We start from the raw sequence: 27,571 nt of genomic DNA, 5'->3' as shown, positions 1-27,571 counted from the left end.
TATGATGCGTATTAAACTTCGAAATCAAATATTTTAAAGATAAACGGATGTAACCTCTTAATCTTACCACTATTCTGACAAACGAGACTTTTATAAACTTAGATAATTCTATCTTTAGTTCAGTTCATTTCTAACAGGAATAGATTGAAGGGGAAAAGTAATGGATTATAAAAATATGATAAACTATCTCTTTCAAAGTACATTTACTATTAAAAAAATATCAAATTAGAACGTAGGAACTTAGATATATAAGATTTATTTTTATATCATGGCTATTTGTGGCAAGTGTTTCGGAGGCATTAAATTATATTTTAATTCGCAGCATAAACCGTTAATTTGAGCAACTTTTATGAATGAATTCTCCTCTTGAAATGGCTAATTTTAATCTTTCGTTATCTTTCTCTTGCAAACAATGGGTGCCATTTTCTTCTATCAGCCTATTTTCAAGCTTAGTTAGTTTAGAAAACTTTGCCTTAAATCTATCATTTTTAAATAACGTGAAAAAGAATCACACTGTGAAATTTTTAAATAGCGTGAATACGTATCGTGATGTGTGATTTTTAGTTAGCTTGAATATGAAACGTGATGAGCGATTTTTAAATTTGCGAGAAGACGACAAATCATAAAGTATGTATGACTTTAAAAACGTTAATACCACATAGGTTGCGACTCTTCTCAAGACGAAAGAAATGAGATGAGGATAGTGATTTCAGGGTCAAAAGCATCAGAGGAAAAGGAAAGGCGGAGAGTCAAGGGTGTGACGTCATACTTGTAACTCGCTATGCGGGACCAGAACTTGAATTGCAGGAGCCAAGGTTAGGCTTCAAAAAATGTGCGATTTTCTAAGAGTAAAATTCAAAGTTTTATTTATTTTAAATCCTGAGGTTGCCGCATGAGAATTTCCTAAATTTTCTATTTGTGCATATTTTTAAGTTTAAATATTAGCATAATCTGTTTTGTGAAACTGCAACTGAAAATTAGGGGCTCTATGCCAGCGAATTTTCAGTCACTTGCGATTAAAATAAATTGCTAATTCCATATTTAAGTTCGCCTTAGTGCCGGATTACCCAATAGGCCAGTCTTTATGATAAGGTACGACTGTAAGGTATGATAAGTAAGACTGTAAGGTATGATAAGTAAGACTGTAAGGTAAGATTTGTAAGGTAAGACTAGGCCCAATGATTAGGGACCCCCTTAAAATGGATTTTTTGAAAATCAATTTCAAATATATATGTTATGATTATTTTTTAGTTCTAATTTAACAAAATAAAGTAAATTAACAAAATTAAGTAAAATTCAATTTATTATTTATTTTTTATTTTAAATATGCTTTTTTGAATGAAAAGATATATAAATACGTTTATATTTGAATAAATAAAAAATATACGAGAACCAGCGTACGCTTGAAACTATTGATGTCTGACCGATATTCCAATAAACGCTCCCGAGTTCAATTTAGTTGAGAACTCTTGATTTAGCGTTTTGTTTTATATAAATGTAAAAATAAGATTCCAGGTATAATTAAAAAGTTTTTGATGATAAGGAAAGCAATTTATAATCGTTATTTTTCTAATTAAAATTATGGAGGTTTTGCACGCGCTCATGAATCGTGATAGCGGTTGCTAAGGTTACGTCCAGGATACGTATTTTATAGTTTTAGAATTTTTGAATTTTTAATGGTGCTTTGGAAGTTATATTAAATCATTTTATAGTTGCCGTTATTTTATAATAAAATGAAAAGACCTGCTTCTAGGTAAAAATTTCAGGCATTAATAAATTTCCACGCTCTGCTATTCTTATATGTATTTGACAACTATGGATAATATTTTCTGTGATAAACTATTCCTAAGTGAGAATATTTGAGCTTAACTATTTTGATTTGTATCCTTGTATGGTATTGGTAAAATTATTGTTAATATAAACTTCGATTTCGGTCTTGTAATTATCAAGATGGAACTAATGTGTTAAAATTTATTGTGATTTTATTCCAATTTGAAATCTGTCTTGAAATTAAGATTAAAATTGAACTTATTGGAATTCGTTGTGTTAAAAGACTTCTAAGGTCTTTTGATCATAACTAATATAGCTTTTAAACTAGTATAACTGACGTTCGCGGAATATCTTTTTATTTCCTAATGATTCTATGGTTTCGGCTAAATAACACATTAATTTTAGCCTGAAGCATTTCCAAATATTTTCAGATTTTCTGGATTCTGGTTGTATCACACTTGTCGTCATTTGCGATCTTGAAAATTAATAGCTAATCAAAATATAAATAAGGAGGTTTTATAGATTTATTTTATTTCGAAATAATCAATAAGACTTTTTAAAATAAATAATCTATAAAACATTTTTAATTTTATAATTAAAGTTTTTAAATTAAATTTTTCTATCCCTATTTATTTGGCAGATGAGATCAAAACTCAAATTTGAGTTACCAGACCATAAATTACGTTTGCAAAATGCGTACTTGTCTATATCGGCTGCGCAGGTGATTAAGTCGCCAATGAGAAGTCATGAGGGCCAAAGTAAATTCATCTTAGTGAGGGCTGTCCTATTTAAAAAAATATGGCTTATTTTATGTGCTCCCACAAAAAGAAAAAAATAACCGAAAAATGGTTCTTTAATTCCATTTTAAGATAAATGATTTGTTTGGATTGAAATTTGGAATTCTAAATATCTAATTTAAATTCCAAATCTAATGAGTTAGTAATTTTTTTCAATTAAAATCATTGTTCTTTAGTTAAATCATTATTAAATATCACCAAGTTGTTAATATATATTCTTAAAAAGTATTTTGTGAAAGTCAGGGGACGCATGTAATAAAGTAAGGTATTTTTTAAAAATAGCTCTGAGAAAATAAAATTTTTATGAAATTTATTGCATTTAGTCTTAATTTCTTTTTAAATTAGAAAGCGTTTCTTAATAAATATTATTTAATGCAGTGCCTGCTCAGTTAATCTATTCAAAACTTCCACAAATATAGTATTTTTTATTTTTAATAACTCTTAATGTAACAGATTATATTGTTAAACAAAGATAGGTCAACTAAACCCTGGTAAGGTCAACCGGTAAGATTAAGAAATATTAACTTCATAAATTTATTTTCCAATTAGTTACAGGCTATTAAATGAAGAGCAATATCTGAAATTTTTAGTCACATTAAATGACTTTTTTTTAAAAGAAATAATTTTTTTATAAATTCATATTAATATTTAGATTCTCATAAGGCATATTAGATATTTTACATCTGACACCAAAGTGCATATCTTGTTCTGAATAAATAAAATTCCAGCCAGAATTTTAATTTATTATTTTTTTTTTAAATTTTTTTATTTTATTCAAAACAAGATCCTATAGCTTATTAGTTTAAACTATTTAAATTTTGTATATATTAAATATTTCTTTCAAGAATGAATAATTAATACTTATTACGTCTGACACTTTACATTTGTTATCCTTGTAACTTTTATATTTTAATTCATTTTCACCTATTTTCCTCACATATTTCTTTTTACTTATAAGAGGAAGTGAAATATACATAAAAGAAACTAAATAAGCCTTTTAATTAATTTAAAATAGCATACTTCACTTCAATAAGATAATGTCATGTTCTGTTTTATTTTTTTATTTTTTATAATACACTTAAAATAAATCAGTTGCAATTTCTTTTACTAAATTTTGCTCCCCATTTTTTTTTTATTTTTTTTTTCAAAGCACAATATTTAACACTATTAACTAAATTTGAAATTTATTGTGTAGATTTGTTTTGCAAATTAGTTTAGATTAGTAGATTTGTTTTGCAAATTAGTTTAGATTAGTAATTTGTTTTGCAAATTAGTTTAGTATTCATTTGAAATGAATCATTTCCTCTTTTAAAATATTAACTATTTACTTTTTATTTAACCTGTAGATTTTTTCTTTATTTATAGATTCAAAATTTCTAAATATTTTTTAAAAATAATAATATAATTATAATTTATAGAAAAATTCCTTCCTTTAATAAAATTAAAAATAAAAAGAAAGCCAATGGGTAGGAAGTACTATGAAAAAATTGTTCAATATGATGCAAAAAAATCAAACATACATTTCATACTGGCAAGTAGTTTTGCCAATTCAATGTATACAGGGGTCTGTCCAGACATTTTGTGAAAGGTCCGTTTTTGTAAAATTGTGAAAAAATTGCTCGTAATTTGTGAATATAAAATAAACGTTGAGTCACATTCTTCAACCAGGGTCCGCTTTTGTGAATTTGTGCAAATAGAGCAGAGGTCGCCAAAGTGGTCTATATAGACCCCAAGGGTCTATANTTTTGTGAAAGGTCCGTTTTTGTAAAATTGTGAAAAAATTGCTCGTAATTTGTGAATATAAAATAAACGTTGAGTCACATTCTTTCAACCAGGGTCCGCTTTTGTGAATAGAGCAGAGGTCGCCAAAGTGGTCTATATAGACCCCCAAGGGTCTATATAACAAAAGCAGGGGTCGATCTGAGACGGGGTCGAATGGGGGTCGATCCGAATTGGAAGGGTCAATTGTGGGTCGAAAAAAGAAACAGTTCTCAATACGCAAATCACAGATACCTAATTAAGTATGTAAAATTTGTGAATTTTTTTTATAATTGACTCAATATCAGTTTCTTTATGAAACATAAATTAATAAACGTATATTTATTGGGGTGAAACAAGTATGTACGTACCACCGCGCAGTGGCACGAACTCAGCGCAGTTTATAAGTCATATGCATATATGCGCTTGTTAAAATGTCACGTGTGACGAGCATTGACGTTACAAATGCAAATATCATACGCAGTTTCAACTATCTTTGCAAACTGTGTTGAATATTTGCAGTGTCATTATTAAAACTTTTATAGTTTTGGATAATTAGTTATTGTTTCGATAAAACCATTCGTTTGGTTTAGATATCAATTTTAATTATCAATGCACAAAAAAGAAGGTAAGCATTAATGATATGGATTAGTACAGCCCGCGACAAAACTATAGCACTCTTTGTATTTTTTTTACGAATATTACAAAATTGACCAATTTTGACGAAAATTAAAATTGTCCAATTTTGAACCCAATATAGTGAACCTTGCAAAAAACACCAGGCCCACCCATCTTATTGTTCAAGAAGCAGTAAATCTTTAGTTACTTTACTTATTATATCTACTTATGCATAATTACTTATTATTTAATAATAAGGTATTTAAATTTCAATATTAATATATTTTTCATAAAACTATTGTTACATAATGTACTATTACTTTAATAAATGTTTAAAATCGTAAAATAAATGTACAAACATAGTATCTAATAGAGTTTTATTTTAATTAACAGAAAATTACTTTTGCGGGGGTCGATGGAGATTTCGAAAAATTATATAGGGGTCGATAATTAAAAAAGTTTGGCGACCCCTGAAATAGAGGGTCCGTTATTGCAAAAAAACTTTTCAAGGAGTTTTTAAATTGCAAAGACGAACAAGATTATGCTCATCACTGTAAAATTATAATTAAAAAAAATTAAATTTTAAAAAATAAACAGCAATTGCAGCTACTAAATTAGCAATGTAACATACAAATATTTGGCATTTAGCTTATACTGCTGTAGTTCGTTTACATCTGTCTTTCTCTCCCCCCACTTCCTGGGAAGGGTTTATTCCATTAACAAAACAATAATGAAGATAAACAAATTTGTGAAGGGTGCGATTAAAAGATAAATTATTTTGTGAAGGGTCCGTTTTTAAGTTGAAATATTTTGTGAAGGGTCCGTTTTTATGAAAAAATATTTTGTGAAGGGTCCGTTAACGGACCCAAATATCTTCTAAACAGATCCCTATTTATGTAATATTACAGTGTATATGTATATACTAATAGCATATAGCAAAATTTATCTAGTATGGTATGTTTAGTTTTAAAGGTGATTTTAAATTACCAGGCATATAAAATATCTAATAGCATAAAAATTTCTTGTAGAAGACTAAATATTCTACAAAGTGAAAAATGTATTAAAATGAGCCATTTGTTCTAATCACCAAGAAAATGAGAGCATCTTTAATTTAAGGAAGCATTTAACTTTAAAAATAAATTCCATATATTATCAGAATAAAAATTCAAATAAGTTTCAGTGTTTTGCAATTGCATTTATTGATTTACATTTAAAATGCGCCCAAGACCAAAGTTTGTGCTGACAAAGAGATAAAATAATTTGAAATTATATATTGAATTACATTTTTAAAAACAATATAATAGATAGTTTTATTTAAATATAAGCCTGAAAATTTAATTGGGTTTAAAATTAAATGCTAAACAAATTCACAAAATTTAAACTTAAAGGATATGTAACCAAGTAATCATATATTAATTTTGTGATTTACATCTGAAACGAGCAGTTAAATCCATTTATTGATATCAGATTTTGTAAGATAAATGATTTTTTAGTAGAATATAATGATCTAAGTATTTTAAATACAAATTTAAACCTTTTAAGTTTAATTTATAGTTCGTAAATACAATTATTCTAAGAAATTTTAGTTCATTTTTTTATGTCCGACACCATGGAATTGCCCAGTTTGTTTTTAGGTGTAAACCTTCTTATTAATAAAATTTAATTTCACAACATAACAATTTGTTGGTGTAAATATCTATCATTTTGTATTAGCTCCTAAGATAGTTTCTTTTTCAGGAACCGCACTAACAAAATTCAGGTCACAAATATCTTCACCCATAGCTCCTGGGAAAATGTAAAAGATCTGCTTTCAACGTTTGGAAACGTTATACAATGTGAAAGAGGTAAATATTCTTAAATAAATTTCATTTATACTTGATGTGAGATATGTAACAAAGAGAAATTATTGGTATGTGGTTTAAACCTATTTAAAATGATGCTAAATAGAATTACTTTTTTATTTGTAAATGTTGGATGAGTCGATACATTAATCAGAATGAATAATAAGTACAAGTATTAATTGAAATGACTAAAATAAAAGCATAAATTAAGTACTATTGCTGATTATTTAATGAAACCCAGCCCATCCATAAAATGAGCCAATTAATTGACTGTGTTAAAGGAAGAACAGAATTAATGACTCTTCAAAATTTTAGTACCTAATACAACTATGGATACAATGTATCCGATACATAAAGAAATTTACTTAAAATTCCTTGTGAAAAATCTAAAACACAATACTACTCACTCTTTCATGTCAGTTGGAAAGCATATAAACTTTTTAAAAGCAAATTGGCGATGACAAAAAAAAAAAAAATTTCACTTATTTAAGAAAATAACAATGGGGGCAAAGTTTGGTAAAAAATTCGAATTGAACAAAAATTATTTTAAGCTTAGTACAAATATTTTTAAATTACAAGGCGAGCAAGGAATTATTTTTAGATAGCAAAAATAATTAATTTTTGTTACTTTTAGATAACAAAATTTCAAATCTGGAATATTTAGCGTAAATTTTAAATTAACACATTAATTCATACTAATTAATCAATTAGTAAATTCAAATCAGAAAATAAAATTCAATATTCAAGAGATATTAATAAAAAGTTATTTGCTATATTTATAATTAGCCCATTATTTCTGTTTATTCTATCATTTACCAGAGTTAACAAAGTGCAATTATTTATTAAGTAAATAAAAACAATCCTTATTCAAAGGAGCTTGTTTTATTATCGGGTATTTATCTTTATAAAAAAAATAATTAAATATTTTCCCAGAATAAAATATAGTTTTGAGTATTACTTCAATCATCCAGGATCAATTCTCTCAGATCAAAATATTTAACCATCTTCAATGGGACAAGTAGCTCGATTTCACAGAAAACATGTTAGATAATTACATTAAAACTGAATAAATGACAAAATTACACTACCTAATAATGGATCAAACTATTTAACATTTTTAAGTTCTATCTTCATTATTACTATCAGAATAAACAACTGTTAAAATCCAAATAAACCTACATAATTTTAACAAAATTCTACAAAAATTAAATTAAACTAAATTTTTTTTAAAAACAATTTTAAGGACTAACATTTCCAAAGGGAGCAAAACTCTTTTTTGTGAGGAAAATTGCTACCAGTGACGACGATGATAAAAAAAATTAGTTATTCTAAAGCCAGCAGATTGTCATCAATGAATTTTAAATAAAATTATTTGATTGGTTAAATCGATGGCCATAATGTACTGCAGGGGTCTCCAACCTTTTTTTACCCAAGAGCAAATACCAGAATATCGGTCGAATGGCGGGCACCATTTATTTTTTTAAAATAAATTTATAGTTGATAGACATAGGATAGACATATACACTACATATAATGCACAAAAAATTTAATTTTAAAAATTAATTTAACTTAGGAATATAATTAGTATTAATACTCTTGTGTAAAATGAATGATTACTAAATTGCTTTTTCAAACCATACGAATTATAAAAATTATTTATAAAATATATAAAATACAGTCAATGTGATCTTTGGCATTGCATTTCACTGGCCAGCGCTTCATAATTGGGAGAATATGGCCAAATTCCTGCTCGCAAGCAATCGTCAAGGTGTTCATCTGTTAGTCGGGATCTATATTTTGATTTTATGATATAAAGCAATGATTCGCCATATGTGTATGTGGAACCGAAAAACTACTTTATTTTATATGCTGCTCTTTTTAAGAATGAAATTTATTTCTGACAACTATATTCCAGAATTTCTGATCTGACATTTTAAGGATAATGTCATTCTGAAGATCCAAAATTTCTATCTCCACTTCTTCTTGCCTTATTTAAAGAAATTCTGAAATGTATGTTGCTATTACGGTTACGTTTATTTGATTGGTAAAAGGATTTAAAAAATATGTGATCAAATATCTCTATGATATTAAATTGTTGAAAGCGCTTTTCAAATTGATCATGTATGGAAAATGTACAAGAGACATCATTTTCAAATGTGATATCCACAAAACTAACTTAGCTCTGAACGAATTTATAGCCCCTATCATTCTTGCTGTATGTTTGTCCATTCCCTGCAGTTCCAAGTTTTAATTATTTAATTTTTCCGTTATGAAAGACAAATCAGTTAGCCAAAGAGGGTCTCTTAAATCTAAAAATACTTGATTTTTGGCTGCAAGATATTTTTTTATTTCTTCAATTAAATGTAGAGATCTATCAAGTACTTTACCTTTACTGAGCAAGCGAACTTTTGTATGTATTGATTGCATTTGTGTGCATAGCATTTTCTGGGGAAATGGAAAATTGAAATATTTTATCGTTGGGCACAAGCAGCGGGGGGCGCGCCTAGACCGATCGACGGGCGCCATGCAGCCTGCGGGCATAGGGTTGGGGACCCCTGATGTTACTGGATGAACATTTCAAGACTTGTAAAAATAAAAAATGAAAAAAAATTAAAGCTGGAATAATGACTTTCTTACTCTCATTTGTAACTTTCTTTCATTATGTAATTGATGAAGTTAATACTATGTCTTTGAATTATGCAGGCACCTAAGTTCAATCGATTTAAACTTAAATTGATGGTCATATTGGTAAATATTACTTAAGAAGATGAAAATTTTCCTACATATTGATAAATATTACTTAAGATGAACATTTTCCTATTTCATATTCTATTTTTATATTAATGCAAGAAACTGTCTGCTATCTAAAACATAATTTCCAGCAGTTATTATTGTTTTGCCTTAGTTTTTTAATATTCACTTGCCTTTTTAAAATATTTTGTTTATTCATGTTATAAATTTTTTGTAGGACCAGGAAAATCGGAAGAATATTGTACAGCTTATGTAACCTATGAAAGTCCAGACCAAGCTCAACAGTGAGTATGATTTACATTGGTATTATAATTGATGTTTTATGTGAATATTTATAGAAGCACTCTTTGAGATGAGCTGACAGGGCTGATTGTGCTCCGGAAAAAATCCGGATTTCCGGATATTTCGCTAACAGGGATCCGGAAGTTTCCGGAGATCGAAGGTCCAGACGTTTCAAAAAATCATTGATCACAGAAGTTTCCGGAAATCAAATTTTCAAAGGTTGAACTTAAAAACACAGTTTATTTTATTTGTTTGTAAGGGAGAGCCAGAGAGATACTTTATAGGCTTATATTCATGATTAATATTAATTTTTTTTATCAGTAAATAGTTGTTATAATCATAAACTCAAGAAAGAAAGACATATTTGTAAATTTTAATTATTTCTCCAGGTTATCATGGGTATGTGTAAATGGTATAGGTATGTGTAAAATTTTAAATATATGTTAAGTAAACTATTAGTAAACTAGTTAAGTAAACTATATTGAGAAAAAGGAAAAAAACCTAGTTTAAATTTTTTTCCTGATTTTTCAATTTAAACCGTTTTTTTTTTTTTTTTTTTTTTCTTTTNTTTTCCTTTTTTTTTTTTTTTTTTTTTTTTTTTAATTTTATTTTAACTCAAGAAAGAAATTTTCCGGAATTTTGACTTGGGCTCACAATTACCCCTGAGCTGAACAAATTAAAAGCAATATGCATAGGTTGACTTAACACTAAACATACTTACACTTTACAATAACAGGTATTTTGACTTGCTATTTTGGACTTTATAATATGATGTCTCGAAAACACGAATACTGAAATCTTTTATCAGACTGCTGCATTTTACAGTCAGCTATTTCCATGCTTAGACGCCCAGTGGCTGAGCGGTAACGCTGTTATGCCACAGGTCCCTGGTTCGATCCTCGGGCCGGGCAAGGTTGACTCAGCCTTTCATCCCTTCAGTGGGTTGATAAATGAGTACCAAGCATGCTTGGGAACTAAACACTGGGGGATTCCGCATTCGGCTGACCACCTGACCGGAACAACTGCTCCTGCACCCCAGAGCCCAAGGTTAAGAAAACTGAGATGGGCACAGTAGGCCTTGGCTCTCTATGAGCTGTTGCGCCACTGAGTTTAGTTTAGTATTTCCATGCTTACAATTTTTCAGTAGACTACTAGATTTTGCCAGTTTCTGCTGGTTTAATTACAATTTTCCTGATTAGGTTCCCTTTAAAAATCTATTAAAATGGAATTTTTGTGCAGATTATTGCTTGGTTGCTAAAATATTTAAATCAGTATTACTAATACACGATAAAACGAACCTCATTTATAGAAATTAGTTCAAAATTTTTTTCGTTCAAAAATTTTCAGTTCATTTTTATTAAGAACTATCTTTGAATTAAATGTCTATTATTAGTTGGAATTGTAAGTGAACATTAATACATAGCATTTAAAATATGTTTAATGTCAATCATAACTGGAAAATATTGTAGTTTTTCTATTTTGATGACTAAAAAAAAATCCCTGAAATTCCCAATGTGTAAAATATTTAGTTCATTATGCCATAATTATCATGAAGTTTATATTTTGTAAGATATACTGGATTTTTTCCTATCCATGTTGATAGCTATGAATACTGTAACTGTAGAATTTGAGGCTCCATCATCACCGATTCAGGAAGTATAACTCAAAAGAAATACATTGTTAAATGGAACTGGTCTTATTTTTATATATATTGATATGCTTTATTGTATATTGAAGAACCTTTTGAAAAATATAAAGTTAAAATATCTTTTTAAAAAAATGAGACTTCATAAAACTGTAACAAATTGTGATGTACGGTTTGATGTGCTAATTTATTTTATTTCCTTTTAGGAATTTGTAATTTTATATGTTTTAAATAGAGACTCCCTTTCATTAAAAGAAGTCAATCACAGTTTATAAAATATCTAAATTAAGATTAAAAAAGTTTGTTCACCTTATATTTAACATTATTATACTGTTTCAGAGCATACACGCAATTAAACGGATTTGAATTTGAAGGAGGTCTCTTAAAGGTAGACTACATGATGGACAGGGGTCCTGGATCTCGCAGCCCTCGTGGTGGAGGACGAGGGGGTATGAGAAATATGCCTTTTCAGGGAAACTCAGGAGGATTTCCTCTTCGTGGGTCTGACTTTCCACTAAGGATTTTAGTCTTGAGCGACATGGTTGGCGCAATTATTGGACGTTCAGGTGGTACCATTCGTCAGATAACTCAACAATCCAGAGCTAGGTTTGTACTTCAGTGTTGCTTATATAAGTTAACTAGCCATAGCCAGCAGGGTTGCAAAAAACCCCCACCTACCCAGAAAAACCCACCCTAAAGTGGGTTTTTCTGAAATTGATTTCTTTTTTATTCTCTGTTATATTTAAGAGCTATTCTATTGAAATATATTTTAGTCTAGCCTAAAAAAATGAACCTATAGTGAAGAAACTGTTTGGAGACTGGAGAGTCACCTTGCTGGGTAGATTTGTCTGTATGGCTGTTGATTAGTCAGTGCCTTTGATTCGCTTTCTATGCAAAAAAAATTATTCCCTCAACTATTTTTTAAGTTTGAAATATGAATGTGTTAAAATAAGTTTCAGACGTGTGAATGGAAGTACACATAACATTGTGTATCGTGATGACAAAAGAAACTTTTTTCAGTCTTTTGCACCAATTTATTTGTATTAATTATTAATTACACTTTAATTACCTATATCTTAAGTCAATTCATAAAATTAAACTTAATTATTAATATTTAAATGAGGTACTTATCCCTGCCCTCTCTTTCGAAGACCCCCCCCTGAAACATGAAAAACCTGGAAAAGCCCGTCTGGGTGTTTTGTAACCTTGACAATCAGATTGGTCACCCTTCGAAATTATATTATACAACATGTAAACTTAAATCGTTTCCAAGTCTAATGCACTGCATAACTGTTTTTAAATATTCTAATTCTTCAACCGATACCCCAGTCCCAGCATCTACATGGGTTTTGTATAGTATATTAACCAAGTCTTGGTTTAAACGGAAGTACTTGATTTAAATTATCTTTAAGACGTCTGTGTGTAACTTCAGCGGTATTCTTCTCGAGCAGCAAGTACCCGATCACCCGGAAAAACAATTGAAACGTCACTTATATTTAAGATGAAATTGACACTCATAAAGAAGTGATTACTCACAATTGGTATTCACTTATTAAAAATATTGGGATTTTAAAATCTATGAGGAATAGCTGCTGGGAAAACATTTTAAATTACCATTAAAAAATTGCAAATTAAGCAAAATCATGTGAATATCCATGGGGATTACCGCCGGAAAATTGATTTAAAATGAAAGTCAGCTTTGGTTTTTGATGAAATTTGTACTAAATGAGCACCTCCAGAAGTGCGCAAATTTGAAACTTAAATTTTTTTCTATTTTTCGAAAATTTAAAAAACACTTATTTTGTTCAGATGTCGCATCTTCAGAAGGCCACAAATTAGTTTTAGAAAAATGAAGTGATGTAAATCATACCATCCCTGCTTTTTTCTTTTTAATTTCTGAAATATGTTGTAAGGTTTTTATAATTTCTGTCATTTTCGTTTTGTTTGTTATAGAAGAATTAAATAAAAGATAAATATCAAATAAATAAAATAAAAGTGCTTGTAAAGGATGAAAAATTAATATGGGCCAATTTAAATTTTGTCCCAAGCAGCCGAGTTCCTTACTGAAATGAGCATTATTGTATTGTAATCTGTATACGTTAAGATGTCTTTAATGTGCCTCCTAATTGGATTCATTTTTTGTAGAGTGGACGTTCATAGAAAAGAAAACTCTGGAGCTTTTGATAAAGTAAGTTTATCATGTTTTTTATAGTTTAGACAGGATTTATTGCATACCTTAAAAGTGCTTAATTTTGCATTGCAGAAATTAAACACTTAAAAGTAGCTATTTTTTTATGTTTAAAGGCACTTAAAAGTGTAAAAGAAATTTCTAATTCTTTTTTAATATGATGCTATTATGATTAGCAAATTTCAAATTAGAGTAATTCCTTTTTCATACATTCGTTTCAAGACTATGTAACAGTTCTTTTGTGTCATTGGATGAATGTTTTTTCATCATAATTTTTAATTTTTTTGGCACTTTCCACATGCCAACTCTACTGGATTTTTCCAGTTTCTCCTGGTAGAATTAAAATTCTCCTAGTTTTTGTACATTTTAGAAAATTCCCTAAAATTGAGCAAGTTTTCTAAAAAAATCCCTATTGAAATAGAATTTTTGTGCAGATTATTGCTTGCTTGTTTGAATACTTAAATAAGTATTACTAAAACATAATGACGCAAACCTTATTTATAGAAAGCAGTTCAAATTTTTTTTTATATAAAATTGTATTTTTATTCTAAACTTTTTTTAAAGTAATAAAAAATCTTAACTATCTTTGAATTCACTATTAATATTCGAAATCATGCCTATACATAATACTTAACATTTCAAGTATGGTTAATGTCCATCATAACTGGAAAATATTGCAGTTTTTCTATTTTGATGACTAAAAATCCCTGAAATTTTCTATGTGTAAAATACTTAGTATGTTATGCAACAATTATCATGAAATTTATAATTCTTCGTAAAATCTACTGGATTTTTTCCTATCCATGTTGGCAGTTCTGCACATGGATTTTAAAGTAGTTGTGATGTTTTTAATGTTGATGTGAAATGCAAATGTAAGTTTTTTATTCATTCAATTTCTCTATAAATAAATCTAACTATATATTAAATCAAAATTGAAAGCACTTGCTCTTTTGTTGTGAAGTTTTCTGTTTCAAAGAGTTTTTAAAAGTCATTAGCTAGAACTATTTCATTGTATAAGTTATTTTCAATGTTTCGTGCAATTGAATTACACGAGTCTATTGTAAAGGCATCATTCCATTTTTTAGTGGTAGTTCAGGTAGCATCATTGCGGTATTAAGCCTTTTTTTGGATGCTTGTGATAGCACTTCAATTTGAATATCATTTTTTTGGGATGTTTGTCTCAGAGAAATGAATAAAATCAGTTTAGGAAAAATTTATTGAGTAAATATTAAACTGAATATGGCCACACTCAAAAATAAAAAGCATAACTGAAAAGAAGTACCTTAAAGGGATAAAAAAATTTTTTATTCTCTTTGCATGATATTCAGCGGTTGGGATTGAGAGGTCCAAAAGGACCCCTCAATCATTTCGCCACTTATTAGAAATTGAAAGTGAATGAACTGTTCCCAGTGGGCACTTATGAGCATGGGAAGAGATACATGATTCGTGATTTCTCAAAAGAGAACATAGCCAGAAATAAAGCCAACTCCCAGTATTAAATTTGAAAATAATTTGGCAAAAGCTAATCGTTAAAAAGACTGATAATTAGTATAACTATGCGACTGGAACTTTAAAAAAAAATTTTTTTTAGTTTTATTTTTGGTAAGAAATAAAGAGTTTTAGTCATGACAGTGAATTAATGAGTCTTACATTAGTATTGAAATAGAAAGTTAGCCTTTACACAGACATGCCAACTGCTCCGCTTTGAGCGGAGTTTCTCCGTTTTAAAATTTTAACTCCGCTGCCCTGCGCTAAGTCAAAAACGCTCCGCTTTTCCTGCTCTAACTGTTACTAAACCGAAATATCGTCCCTCAAGTGCGTTTTCGCTTTAAAGTCATTGCGTTAGCTTGCAGCATGACAGTGAGAATGCATCTTATTTTGCTTTACGTAGATGCGTTAGTTTAGAACGCGTCAGTGAGAATGTTGCTTGAAAATTGTGATTGGAGCATTGGTGGCTAAAAGTTATTCACTCGCGAAGTTTTTAACATATCGCATGTTGTTTACATCGTCGTCAGTTGATTGTAAAATGCATTTTGAAGTTTAAAAAAAATCAGGAATGCCGCCTAAAAAGAGATCCCATCATCAAGCTTTTAAAGATGATTATGCAAAAGAATTTCCTGTTCTAAAGCGCTCAAAAGCCTCTGAGAATCACGCCTATTGTATTACATGCGATATGGATTTCACAATCGCACATGGTGGTCTGTATGACTGTAGACGTCACGTGGAGTGTGAACGACATAAGAAAAATGCCGAAAGATTGGCTACAAATAAAAAAATTAATGCATTATTTTCCTCGTCATCAGATGATTTAAAAGTTATTCGGGCTGAGGCATTGTTTACAAATTTTATATTGGAACACAATTTGCCAATTGCTGTCGCCGATCATGCGCGGCCTTTATTTAAGAAAATGTTTCAAGATTCTGATACAGCCGCTAAATACGGCTGCGCAAGAACAAAGACAACTGCAATTATCAATTGTTTAGCTACAAATACTGGTAATGAGCTGACGAATATTTTAAAAACAACGAAATTTTCCTTAGCTACTGATGCCAGTAATTCTCATTCGTCAGACAAAATATTCCCTTTGATTGTAGGCATTATCGACGATGCTAGAATAACTACGAGACTGTTAAGTTTAGCAAAACTGAATGGTGATGCTACTGGGCAAAATATGTTCCAGTTGCTTCATGAAGAACTGTCAAAAAGATCGATTCCTTGGAGTAACTGTATCGCCTTTTCCTGTGATAATGCTTCATCGATGATTGGTAAGCATAAGGGTCTTACAAAGTACTTATTGGAAAAGAACTCCAAAATGATAATAAACAAATGTGCTTGCCATTTGTTACATTTGGCTGCTAAGAAGGGGGCTAAAGAACTGCCATTAAATGTGGAGGATTTTCTAATTGATGTATTTTATTACTTCAAAAAAAGTTCGAAGAGGATTGAGGCTTTTAAAGCCTGTCAGATCTTTTGTGATCTTGATAACCACAAAATACTTAAATATGTGGCTACAAGGTGGTTGTCTTTACTTAATGTTATTGAAAGATTTCTTGAGCAGTGGGACAGTCTTTCCCTTTTTTTTCAAAATGAAGATGGCACATCTGAGAAATGTAGAAAGATAAAAAAGATGTTTCTAGATCCACGTACAAAACTTTATCTTTTGTTTTTGGAATCTGTGTTACCACTCTTCTGTTCTGTGAACGTTTTGTTGCAGTCAGAAGAACCTTTGATTCACTGTCTTCGGAGAGAGTTGGAGATGCTTTTAACTAAGTTAATTGCACGTTACATATCTCCAGTTTCTGTTAAAGAGGCAAAAAGCATACGTACAATTGAATTTTCCAATAGAAAAAGACAAAAGTTGAATGAAGATTTAGTTATAGGCTGCAAAACAAGGCAATTTTTGAAAGAAAATTCTCTGACTGAAGATGTTGTGTCTGCATTTTATCTAAGTGTCAGAAACTTTTATTCCCTGTCATGCAAATATATAAGCGAAAAATTTCCACTGGAGGATGCTGCTTTATTAAATGCTGAAGTTGCGGACATTAACCTAAGACTGGAAAAATCTTTCAGTGCAATTAACTACTTCGTAGATCTTTTTTGTGAAGATTTCTCAGACTTACAAAAGGGTGCACTAGAGGAAGAATTTGCTCTTTATCAGATTGATAACTTCAGTGAGGATGTTATAAAAAATAATAAGCCTGCTGAAGTTTGGTCTATGATCGAAAAAATTAAAGATCAGAAAGGCTGTTTAAAATACAACATTCTGCCGATTGTTATGAAGAGGATATTGCTAATCCCACACAGCAATGTTCCTTGTGAAAGACTGTTTAGTCTTGTGAGGAAAAATCAGAATGACTTCAGAGGAAACTTAAGTTTATCTACATTGCAATCTATTTTGATTCAAAAATCAAAAATGATTTCTAAAAATGAACTCTGTTATGAAAGAAACTTCACTAAAGAAGAATTAGCTAAAGCTAAAAAGGCCACATCTATAGCATTACAAAGCAAATAATGTTATAATTTTTATGCTCTTTTAATTTGCACTTTAATATTTTCATTGCATTTTAATACTTTATTATTATATTAATAAATATTTTGTATATTCAGTATTGCTTTATTACTTCTCATTACTATATAATGTACATAATGAGGCATATTTAATGTATTAAAACGATTGATCATTGACTGCAAAAAAATTGCTCCTCTTTGGTATCACTAAAGGTTGGCATCCCTGTTTACATTGATTGTTTAGAAAAGGATAAAATATTTTATATTCACTTTTTATAAATTGTAATGAAAATTTAATTATTGTTTTGATTAAATTAAAAATTCAGTTTAGAATGATTTAAAAAAATAAGTTTATGAAGTTAATGAAATTTTAAAAGCTAAGAAATATGTAATGCCTTTTGTGGCATCATACCTATATAAGCAAGTGTGTATTATATAAACATATTATGTGATCTTAAATCTTGTTTTTATTATTTTTTTAGGATGAAATGTATTCTGTTCAAGTAATTACAATATATGGAAATCCAGACAATTGTTCGCTTGCATGTCAAAAAATTCTAGAAGTTATGCAACAGGAAGCTAATAACACAAACAGAGGGTCCGTATTTGTTCTTTGTATTGATAGACTTTTCAGGTGTACTAAATTTTTAAATTAACAATGTGATATTTTATTAGGGAGGTACCTTTAAAAATCCTTGCTCACAATAACCTTATTGGAAGAATAATTGGGAAAAATGGTAACACAATTAAGAAGATAATGGAAAGTACTGATACTAAAATAACTGTTTCCAGGTATTTTGTTTTTCTTTATTGCTTTTTAAATTCTTTGCTGTTATTTTATTGTTTTGACAAAAATATAATATAGGCACTGTATAAAAGAAATTATCAACAATAAAAATCTGTAACTACTCTGCATTTTTTTCTTAAAGCTAAAACTATAGTTGAATATCCTATTAAGTTGAGTGATATCTTTATGCATTCTTGTGCCACTGATGTTTTATCAGGAAATCTGTAGTGAAGTTTTTTTCTTCCTTTAAACCTTGTAACATTCAAAACCTAGTAAATTACAGTTATCTGATTTTGTATCCTCAAACTTTAATAAAATTTTCTTCCATACACAATTATAAATTTCAGCAGTAGCCTACCCATTAGTTATTACAGCTGCTGTGACAGTGATCTCATTCTAGAGAAATATGAATATAAATTATTTTTAAGTTATATTTTTTTTTAGCTTTTTTATTGTAAGGCAATGCAGTTTTTGATACATCTTATGCTTAATTTTAAAACAATTTGATAAAAAGTTTTTTTCTTCCCTTTAATGTTAAATCGAAATACAGTTATTAAATTCAAAGAGTAAAAAATGTATACAAAATGCTATTAAAGGACTGCATTGGTCTCTACATAAATGCTGTTCTGTAATTAGTGTTTAGCGTAATACCTAATTTTTAAATTATTTGTTTTAACAGCAGCATGCAAGATGTGAACACCTTCAATTTTGAACGTATCATCACCATTAAAGGCAAATTAGAAAACATTGTGAAAGCTGAACAGATGATTAGTAGTAAATTGAGACAAAGTTACGAGAATGATTTGCAAGCAATGGCCCCCTCTACAATGATGTTCCCTGGATTGCATCCTATGACCATGATGTCTACTTTGCCAAATCCAGGATATCCTGGTGGACGAGGCGGACCTCCTCCTCCACCACCACCACCCCCTCATTATGGGGGAGGAGGAATGTATGGCAACCCCCCACCCTACAATATGCCCATGATGCCGTATTCCCCTAATGCCCCACCTCCACCCAACATGGAACCCACAAAAGAAACAGTTTACCTGTATATACCAAACTCTGCTGTTGGAGCTATCATTGGAACTGGTGGAAGTACCATACGAGATATGATTAGTTCTTCTGGTGGCAGTATAAAAGTATGTTTATCTGCTTCTTTTCACTGCCTGCATATACATATGTCATATTAATAACTTCAAAATCAGCTGTCTTAATGTATATACTATATTTACTGTTGTAATATTATATGTATGTCGCTCACGTACTGCAATCGTGGCACAACTAAAAAAAAAAAGTGTTTTGGACTAAGAGCAGAACAGGTGTAAATATGAAAATACACATTCTCTGAGCAGCAATACTAGCACAAGTCATATATCAACTTAAAGGTAATCTTCGTTTAAGTAAACTAAAGCATTTCTCATGCATGTTTTGCTTAGCAATGAAAACTTCAAACCCACTTATCTCAAAACTTGATTTTTTAAGTTGTGCCGCTACTGCAGCCCATGTGCGATATATTTGTTACAGCGTGATGGGGTTGAAGAATAACACAATTAATCAGATTTTGAAAGGTTTAGGACAGAATGGATTAATCCACAGTTTAAACTTTCCTGTCTTAAACTGTCCAAAACCCTTTTTATTCAAATTATGTCACAATTTTTAAAAAAATATTCTGAAAAATAAGATTAATTTTTGAACAAGAAACAAAATGAAGAAAAGTTGGTTTTATTAAAAAAATATTATTATTTTTAATATTGCATTATTTATCCTTCTGCAAAAACATAATACAGCGAACTCTCGCTGCTACGATATCCGATACAACAATTCCCTCTATTACAATAATGTTTTGTGGTCCCCGCGAACTTGCATATAAATTAATGTTATCCACCTCTCAATATTGCGACATTCTCTGAAGCAATAAACCCCTGTCAGATTAATTTTTTTTTCAAATTGCAACCTTATTTTCACCATTTATTATTAGTTTTCAAATAATATTTTAAAAAAATTGAGCCACGATGGCTCAGAGAATAGAGTGTTCGCCGTCCTATGAGGTGAAACGGGTTCGATCCCGGCAATGACTGGTCGATACGAATTCTGCAACTAGTTTTCGACGACCACAGTACTGACGTGAAATATCTTCAGTGGTAGACGGATCATGGGTTAGTCCCTTTGCCGTTAGGCTAACCGTGAGAGGTTCTCGTGGTCTTTTCCATGTAACGCGAATGCGAGTTAGTTCCATCAAAAAGTCCTCCATGAAAGCAAATTTCTCCCACAGCTTGTGATCCAAGAGTTTCCTTGTCTTCTGGATTAGGTTGAAAATGACAAGTCTACGGAGTTCAACATTAGTAGTCGTAAACCCAAAGTTTAGGTCGGCTGTTCAACGCCGGTTATAAAAAAAAATAATGTAAAAAATCTAATTTTCTCATATTTTGCTATTTTTTTCGGTCCCTTCTGACAAGAGAACACTCACTGCTGATTATGTAGTTATCTTATTTCTTTTCACCACAGTGAATGGCTTTTGTATTCAGATTTCAATACCTCATCCCAAGACTTACCATTCTTAGAATTCTCATAAGAAATCATGATTTCATATTTAACCCTAATTACCACTCTGCAAGTTAAATGTTTATATAACATATTTATAGATTTAGTTATTATATAACCAACATATACATATGTAACATTAAAATTTAAAAAAAATCTTTTTGTGTCCCCAAAATATGTAAGCCCTCGATATAATAATATATCCCTCTACAACAATATAGTTATTTGGTCCCCAAAATATTGTTGTAGCGAGGTTTTACTGTATATCAATAATTTTTAAAGGATAAGGTATTCACTTTTGTTATTAGGTGAATTGTGCAGCTTCTCAAGTTATTAATATTTTCCTATTATATTACATTATATTATTTTCCTTTAATAATTTAAAGTAAAAGAATAAAATATTTATTAATGTATGTAATTATTGTATATAATTATTATGCTTAATAGTTAAGACAATAAAACCAATGTGTCCTGTCCAAAACCAGTTTAGGACGTCCAAAACCCCAATCCTGCAATTAATACTAAACTGTTTGATAAACAAGATAGATGCATGGGCAGGTGGTTAAAACAACTTCATGTGAGGCGCTTCTGTGTTGGACCGTGTATGGTGCATATATATATATATATGTCCAAATGTTATCATCAGTCTTATTTAATTTGTAATAAGTTGAATTCCTTAAACAATTCCATTCTTTCATTTACAATATCTTTCTTTGCTAGAAACCATTTTATATAATTCAAATTGTTAAATTATGTACAGAGTAAAGTGTGACTGAGCAACGAAAATCTGTTTCATTTCCCTGCTCTACCACACTGCAAATATTTTTATTATTTTTTTTAATCTAAATTTTCTTTCTTAATTTGCATCCTGTCTTTTAATTCTATATTTAGATTGAATTATGCTTAAATTAAGCTTTTCCCTTAAACAAGCACAAGAAACAGAGAAATCTCTTGACTGAGAAATAATCCTCTTTTTACGTATGACTTGAGTTCATCTGAATTTGTTTGCAATATTTCCCCTCACTATTCAAAGTGAAGCAAATATTTGGCTTCTTGCTCTCCATATTATGATTACATAAATAAAGCTTAATATAGGAATTTCTTGGTTCACTACAGACTTCTTCCTAGGGTGCTTCCTCTATGAGAAAGACATTCACTTTATTGATGTTGCAAACACAATTTATCCAGAGGATTAAAAACTAATAAATAAATTCAGATTTTGATTTATTCATTACATTAATCTAGTTATACTATATAATCAATGTTTTTGATAAAAGAAATTCTAATATTTTTATAGGGTATCTAAAAAAATTTAATTTTATTGTATTAAGTTTATTTGTAATATGATATCCTTATTTTTAAATCTGTAGATAAACATTCAGAAACAAAGTAATGCTTACTTTATGCTATGGTACCTTGGTAGGATCACCGTGAAACAAAATTAAGAACCTGTCTGTATTTCTGATTGATTAGTTAAGTTTTAATTTTTATTCAGTATTGCTTATCTCGTCCATAACCAGGGTGCATATTTTTTTTAAAGGTGCTTATTTCCGTTTTTTAAAAACCCTTAAAGGTGCTTTTTTTTCATTGGGTGTTTTTAAAAATTGCTTTATTTGCCTTTTTAAAAAATCATACAGTAAACATTTTTTGTTTTATTTATAATTGCCTGTTGCGCACTAAATAAATGACCATACAGATATGGTTCTGAGCCAATAGTCTTTAATATTATCTAAAATACAAATCACAGAGGCATTTAGTATTTTTTTTCTACCCATTTGAGGTGCAGCTCAGAATCTGATAAATTTAAGAAGCTTTGATGTATCAAAGAAAACTTATTCATATAATTTGTTTCTTGTTTCAGGTTGCTCAAACTAACAAAGATGAACCAATTGACCGTGATGCCTTGCGCAAAGTAACAATTATTGGTACACCTGAAGCTCAATGGAAGGTCAGTTGTACTACAAAATTTTATTTAGTTTCATAGTTTGTAATTGGAATTTACTTTTACTTATCTGTTAGGTTTTACCCTAATTTATACACATCTCACAAAAGCACTTTCAATGATGCTTGTTTGGTAATAGGGTCATTCCATATCAGTTCAATCAGACCTATCATTACAGATTTTGATGAAAATTTGTACACTTATAGAATATTTGATGCTATCTTCAAAAATAGTATATTAGAAATACTAAAAAGGTTTAGAAGTTATATGTATTTATATTTTTTCTAAAATTACTAGTTTTCCTCCATTTTGATTATTAACATATCAAAAGCTATTAATGGCTTACTGAAAGAGAAAGAAATAAAATTATTAAAGTATTTTTAGAAAATATTAAAGCTAGAAAACGAAAAATTATCATATCCGCAAAGTTGATTATATCCGCAAAAAATAGTGCTTTCTAATTTTGTGCTAATATAGCAAAAACAAAATATATCAGTACAATAGTTTGAGAAACACTAAAAAAATTGAAAGAAAAATGGAACACATTAAGTACCAAAAGGAAAAAAATACAAAATATAACATCTATCAAAAAACACAATGTAACGCAATTACATTTTCGTTAGCTTCGCGAACAAACTTAAAAGTCGTTTTCCTGGGGATTAGCTGGCAACATTTTTCTGCGCCAACTTTCCCATGGAGAGAATATGATAGGATTGTAAAATGTCAAAGGAATAAAGCCATTTCAATACAAACAATATTATAAACTTATATAAAGCGAGAAAGCAATATTATTGAACACATTACTGTAGGGCATTAGCCGGAGATTAATCTCCGTATCAGAAGCACGCGTGGTAGAGCCTAACTCAAATCATTGTTGATCTTATAGGATGCCGAACGCTCCCTATATTGTGCTTTATCTCCCCCCCCCAGTAATTTAAATTTTAAACTAAAAACAATTAAAACCTGATGAAAAAAAACTTTACAAAAATTACAAACAAATTAAAACATGTAATATTAATAAGTTGATTCTAAGTAATATTTCAAAAGCAAATACCATTGCAAGTAATTGCTCAATTAACTTCAATACTGTCAACTGACAAAATATTTTAGTTTCAATCAGAAGTATTCGTAAGTACACCAAAGTATTCGTTTTCATCTAAACGTCTTGACTTTTCAACGTTTCTTCGCCGCACATACCGCCGTCGCGTATTGATAGCACTATGATTATTTTCCAGTTAATTTTGTGCAGCTAAATCATGTTCAGCTCTATGCCGCTGTTGATATCGCCTAGATATTCACGGCTATTCATTTTTTTATAAAAAATATAAGTATTTTGAAATAAACTCTGTTCAATATATTTTGATAATTTGGAATGTAAATAGTTTTTTGAGAGTGTTGATTTGTGCTTCCAATAACTCTACCCGATTTATTAAAGCTATTAAAATATATTGGAATTCTAAAATAACTGTGTTCTATCAAAACAGACATTTTATTATAAAACTTTAGAACAACTATCTTTTTACTTTGCGACTCGAAATTATTAATAAACACTGGATAATATAGCGTTAAAAACACTTATATATATCATATATAATTGTTTGCATAAAAAATCATTCGGTCTTTTTATAGCTTTACGTAACAAGTTCTTTCTTTTTTTTTTTGGAATGGCGATGTTAAAATTTTGTTGTTGAGTTAATAAATCTTCCTTTTTATAAACGTAATAGTAGAGTTTTCTTAATTATTTGATTCGAAGCCCTCCGAGTTATATTTGAGGTCATTTTGTATTTTTTGACAGCATTATTAAAAATTATTACCTTTTCACATACATGCGTTATCAATTTTGATTGGCTGTTTTGTGTGTTACTTTCCAGAAGTCTTCTGTGATTGACTATGTGTTATTATTCCACTCTCTTCTTATGTATAAAGATATAAAAATAAGTGATAAGATTTTGAGTTGTAAGGTATACAAATAATTTTCCATTACAATTTTACATCATTTTAAATGACAAAATAAAAAATTTAAATGAAATTGCTCAAATAGTTTCTGAAAAATGCAATTTTTAAAATGTGTAACTTTAATTCCTCAACTAATCAAATTTTGTATTTTATTACTCAAAATTGCCTACTTTTTAAATTAGTCATTTTTAGACTTCTAAGTAAAATAATAAAAATTATTCTTTACATGAAATTATCTTAGATTAAATAAATTTCATAATTATGTGCAAAATTTTTTCAATGAGCTTTTAAAGTTCTCGAGCTAAAGTAAATATGCTAAAAGTGAAATGTATATTAATGGGTTCAAAATTTTGATTGTACTTTTGCTGAAACTATTGGGTCCATAACCCATATTAGTTTTTAAAAAATATTACTACCTAATATACATTATTTATAAGAAAGTGCACTTAGTATTTGATTTTGTAGCTTAAAATCATACCTGCCAAGTCTAGTACTTTTTTATCGAAGACTCCTGTATTTTAGGACTATCTCCTGTTTACCCGTATGAAGCAGAAAAGAAAATTTAAATACATAAATTTTTTATTTTTTTTTATTTTAAAATTTCAATAGTATCATTGATATTAAAAACAGTTTGCAGATTTTTTTACCGCTCTATTAGTGCTTTTTCGTTTTGTACATAGCTTATTATTTTACTTCAATTAATAACTATTACCAAAATTATCATTGGTTCTAATAATATTTGCTTTTTTTCATTTATTAATTTTTTTTTATTTATTAATGAATTAGTATCATTTCTCCATTAATTTTGCTTTTCAATACAATACTTATTATTTTTTTTATTAATTTCAATTACTGTTGGTTTTAAATTCTTTAGTTTTATAGTAACACATTTTGAAAGTATAACAATAAACAAAATAAACAGGTAACCTTAGAAATACTAATTTGTTCTATGCTGCAGCAATCACATAGATCATTCAGATAACCTGCTATTAAGTATTACAGAAGGCACAATAAACAACTTTTTTAATTTGAGCTATAAACTGGCAAACATTGATTTACGTCAAAATATTTGACCAAATTATAGTCTATAGTAAACTTAAACATGAAAAAATTAAAATATATCTGAATTAAAATGTTATTGAATATAGTTTTAAAGCTTACGTATACAGAGACATCCACATGTATTCTTTATTTTATTATATTAGATTCTTTCGCAGTAAAATTTTTCTTTATGCTATAAAACTTCCCTTTCCCTCTAACCAGTATAGCAAAATTTATTATTTTTTTAATTAATTTATTTATTTATTAAAAAAAAGTCTGCCATATCTATATTCTAAAAAATTTCCTTGATTGTTTCACCCCCCCCCTTTTTTTTTAAGTAGCCTACTGAGGCCTGGTTTAGATTTTAGTGGCTTTTATTTTTTTTAGTTCCTTAGCTAAGTGTTAGTAAAAAGAATCTAGTTGGCTTAATTAATAATTTTTTCTTCATTTTTATAATTGAATATTCACATTTTTTAATTGAGTTTTGTATTTCATTTGTTAATAAGAACAAAGAAAAAGTTCTATTTTCCTAAATCCCAACTGATTTTAGTTTATTATTTCAGGCTCAGTATATGATCTATAAAAAAGTAGCTTTCGAAACTTACATTGGAGCTCAAGATGCTCATAGCCTCAAAGTAGAAATATTTGTTCCTTCTAACCAGGTTGGTCGCATTATTGGAAAAGGTGGTCAAACAGTAAGTATTGTACATTATATTTTATCTTCGCTTTACAAGGTTTGGTTAAATATTTCTTGAAATAGGATTTTTTTAATACGAAATACAGTAAGACGCTGTTTCGATTTAGCGCTCTTTAATTTCAACCCAGGGATTCTCCAAAATTGTACGCGGGGGACTCCCCCAAATATGTACATATATCCAAAACAGTGTAGTTGTGTTTCTTGTTTGGTGCGATGTTGTACGAATGCATTTTTATCATTTGAAACATTTGCTCACCTTATTGTAAGTACATATAAATTTATATAATACTATAACAATTAATACAGTGACAAATATTATGATCTTTAGTTTTTATCATGGGTGATAATGAAAAACAAGGAAAGAAAGCAATCAGAAAAAGCATTTCACTGGAAACTAAAATGGAAGTGATTAGAAGATTAGATTCTGGTGAACGTCAATCTCAAATTAGTGCTGCATTGAATTTTGCAACTTCAACAATAAGGACAATTCTTAAGAATGAAGAAAAAATACTGTCATCGGCAGCTACGTCAAGCTCTGCAACTAGAATTACTCATTCTAGAGATAACATTACAGGGGAAATGGAAAAACGACTGTCTATATGGATTGACCACGAAATTGAACGCAATATGCCATTAAGCCAATCTATCATAATGGAAAAGGCTAGAAGAATTTTTATTTACTTTCAGGTTGAGGCAAGTGACATAAGTGAAACTTTCGTTGCTAGTCGAGGATGGTTTAATAGATTTAAACATCGAAATAATCTTCACAACATAAAGATTACAGGAGAAGCAGCAAGTGGTGATACGAAAGCGGCGGCTGAATTCCCAGCGACATTAAAAACAATAATTGAACAAGGAAACTATCCTCCAGAATTGGTTTTTAATGTTGATGAAACAGGCCTGTTTTGGAAAAGAATGCCAAAACGAACATTTCTATCCCGTGAAG

General features: G+C 29.4%; 1 protein-coding gene and 1 long non-coding RNA gene across 3 annotated transcripts in view; both read left to right on the top strand.

Annotated features, from left to right (window-relative positions):
* The window catches only part of LOC107451256 (insulin-like growth factor 2 mRNA-binding protein 3), a 68,256-nt gene that overhangs the window by 29,404 nt on the left and 11,281 nt on the right, over positions 1-27,571 (top strand). For both annotated transcript variants that reach the window (XM_043050729.2, XM_016067299.4), the window contains exons 2-10: positions 6,681-6,787; positions 9,753-9,819; positions 11,802-12,068; positions 13,608-13,650; positions 18,141-18,256; positions 18,334-18,450; positions 19,125-19,587; positions 22,851-22,937; positions 26,492-26,623. In XM_043050729.2, the coding sequence (XP_042906663.1) occupies positions 6,681-6,787; positions 9,753-9,819; positions 11,802-12,068; positions 13,608-13,650; positions 18,141-18,256; positions 18,334-18,450; positions 19,125-19,587; positions 22,851-22,937; positions 26,492-26,623 (1,399 nt within the window). The remainder of the gene's footprint in view (positions 1-6,680; positions 6,788-9,752; positions 9,820-11,801; positions 12,069-13,607; positions 13,651-18,140; positions 18,257-18,333; positions 18,451-19,124; positions 19,588-22,850; positions 22,938-26,491; positions 26,624-27,571) is intronic.
* On the top strand, positions 3,998-5,306 carry LOC139426334 (uncharacterized). The gene is made up of 2 exons (XR_011637581.1): positions 3,998-4,271; positions 4,429-5,306. It is a non-coding gene; the product is annotated as an uncharacterized lncRNA (long non-coding RNA).

This window comes from Parasteatoda tepidariorum, chromosome 8, assembly GCF_043381705.1.
Source record: "Parasteatoda tepidariorum isolate YZ-2023 chromosome 8, CAS_Ptep_4.0, whole genome shotgun sequence".
Classification (NCBI taxonomy): domain Eukaryota; kingdom Metazoa; phylum Arthropoda; class Arachnida; order Araneae; family Theridiidae; genus Parasteatoda; species Parasteatoda tepidariorum.
This window is presented reverse-complemented; position numbering and strand designations above follow the sequence as displayed.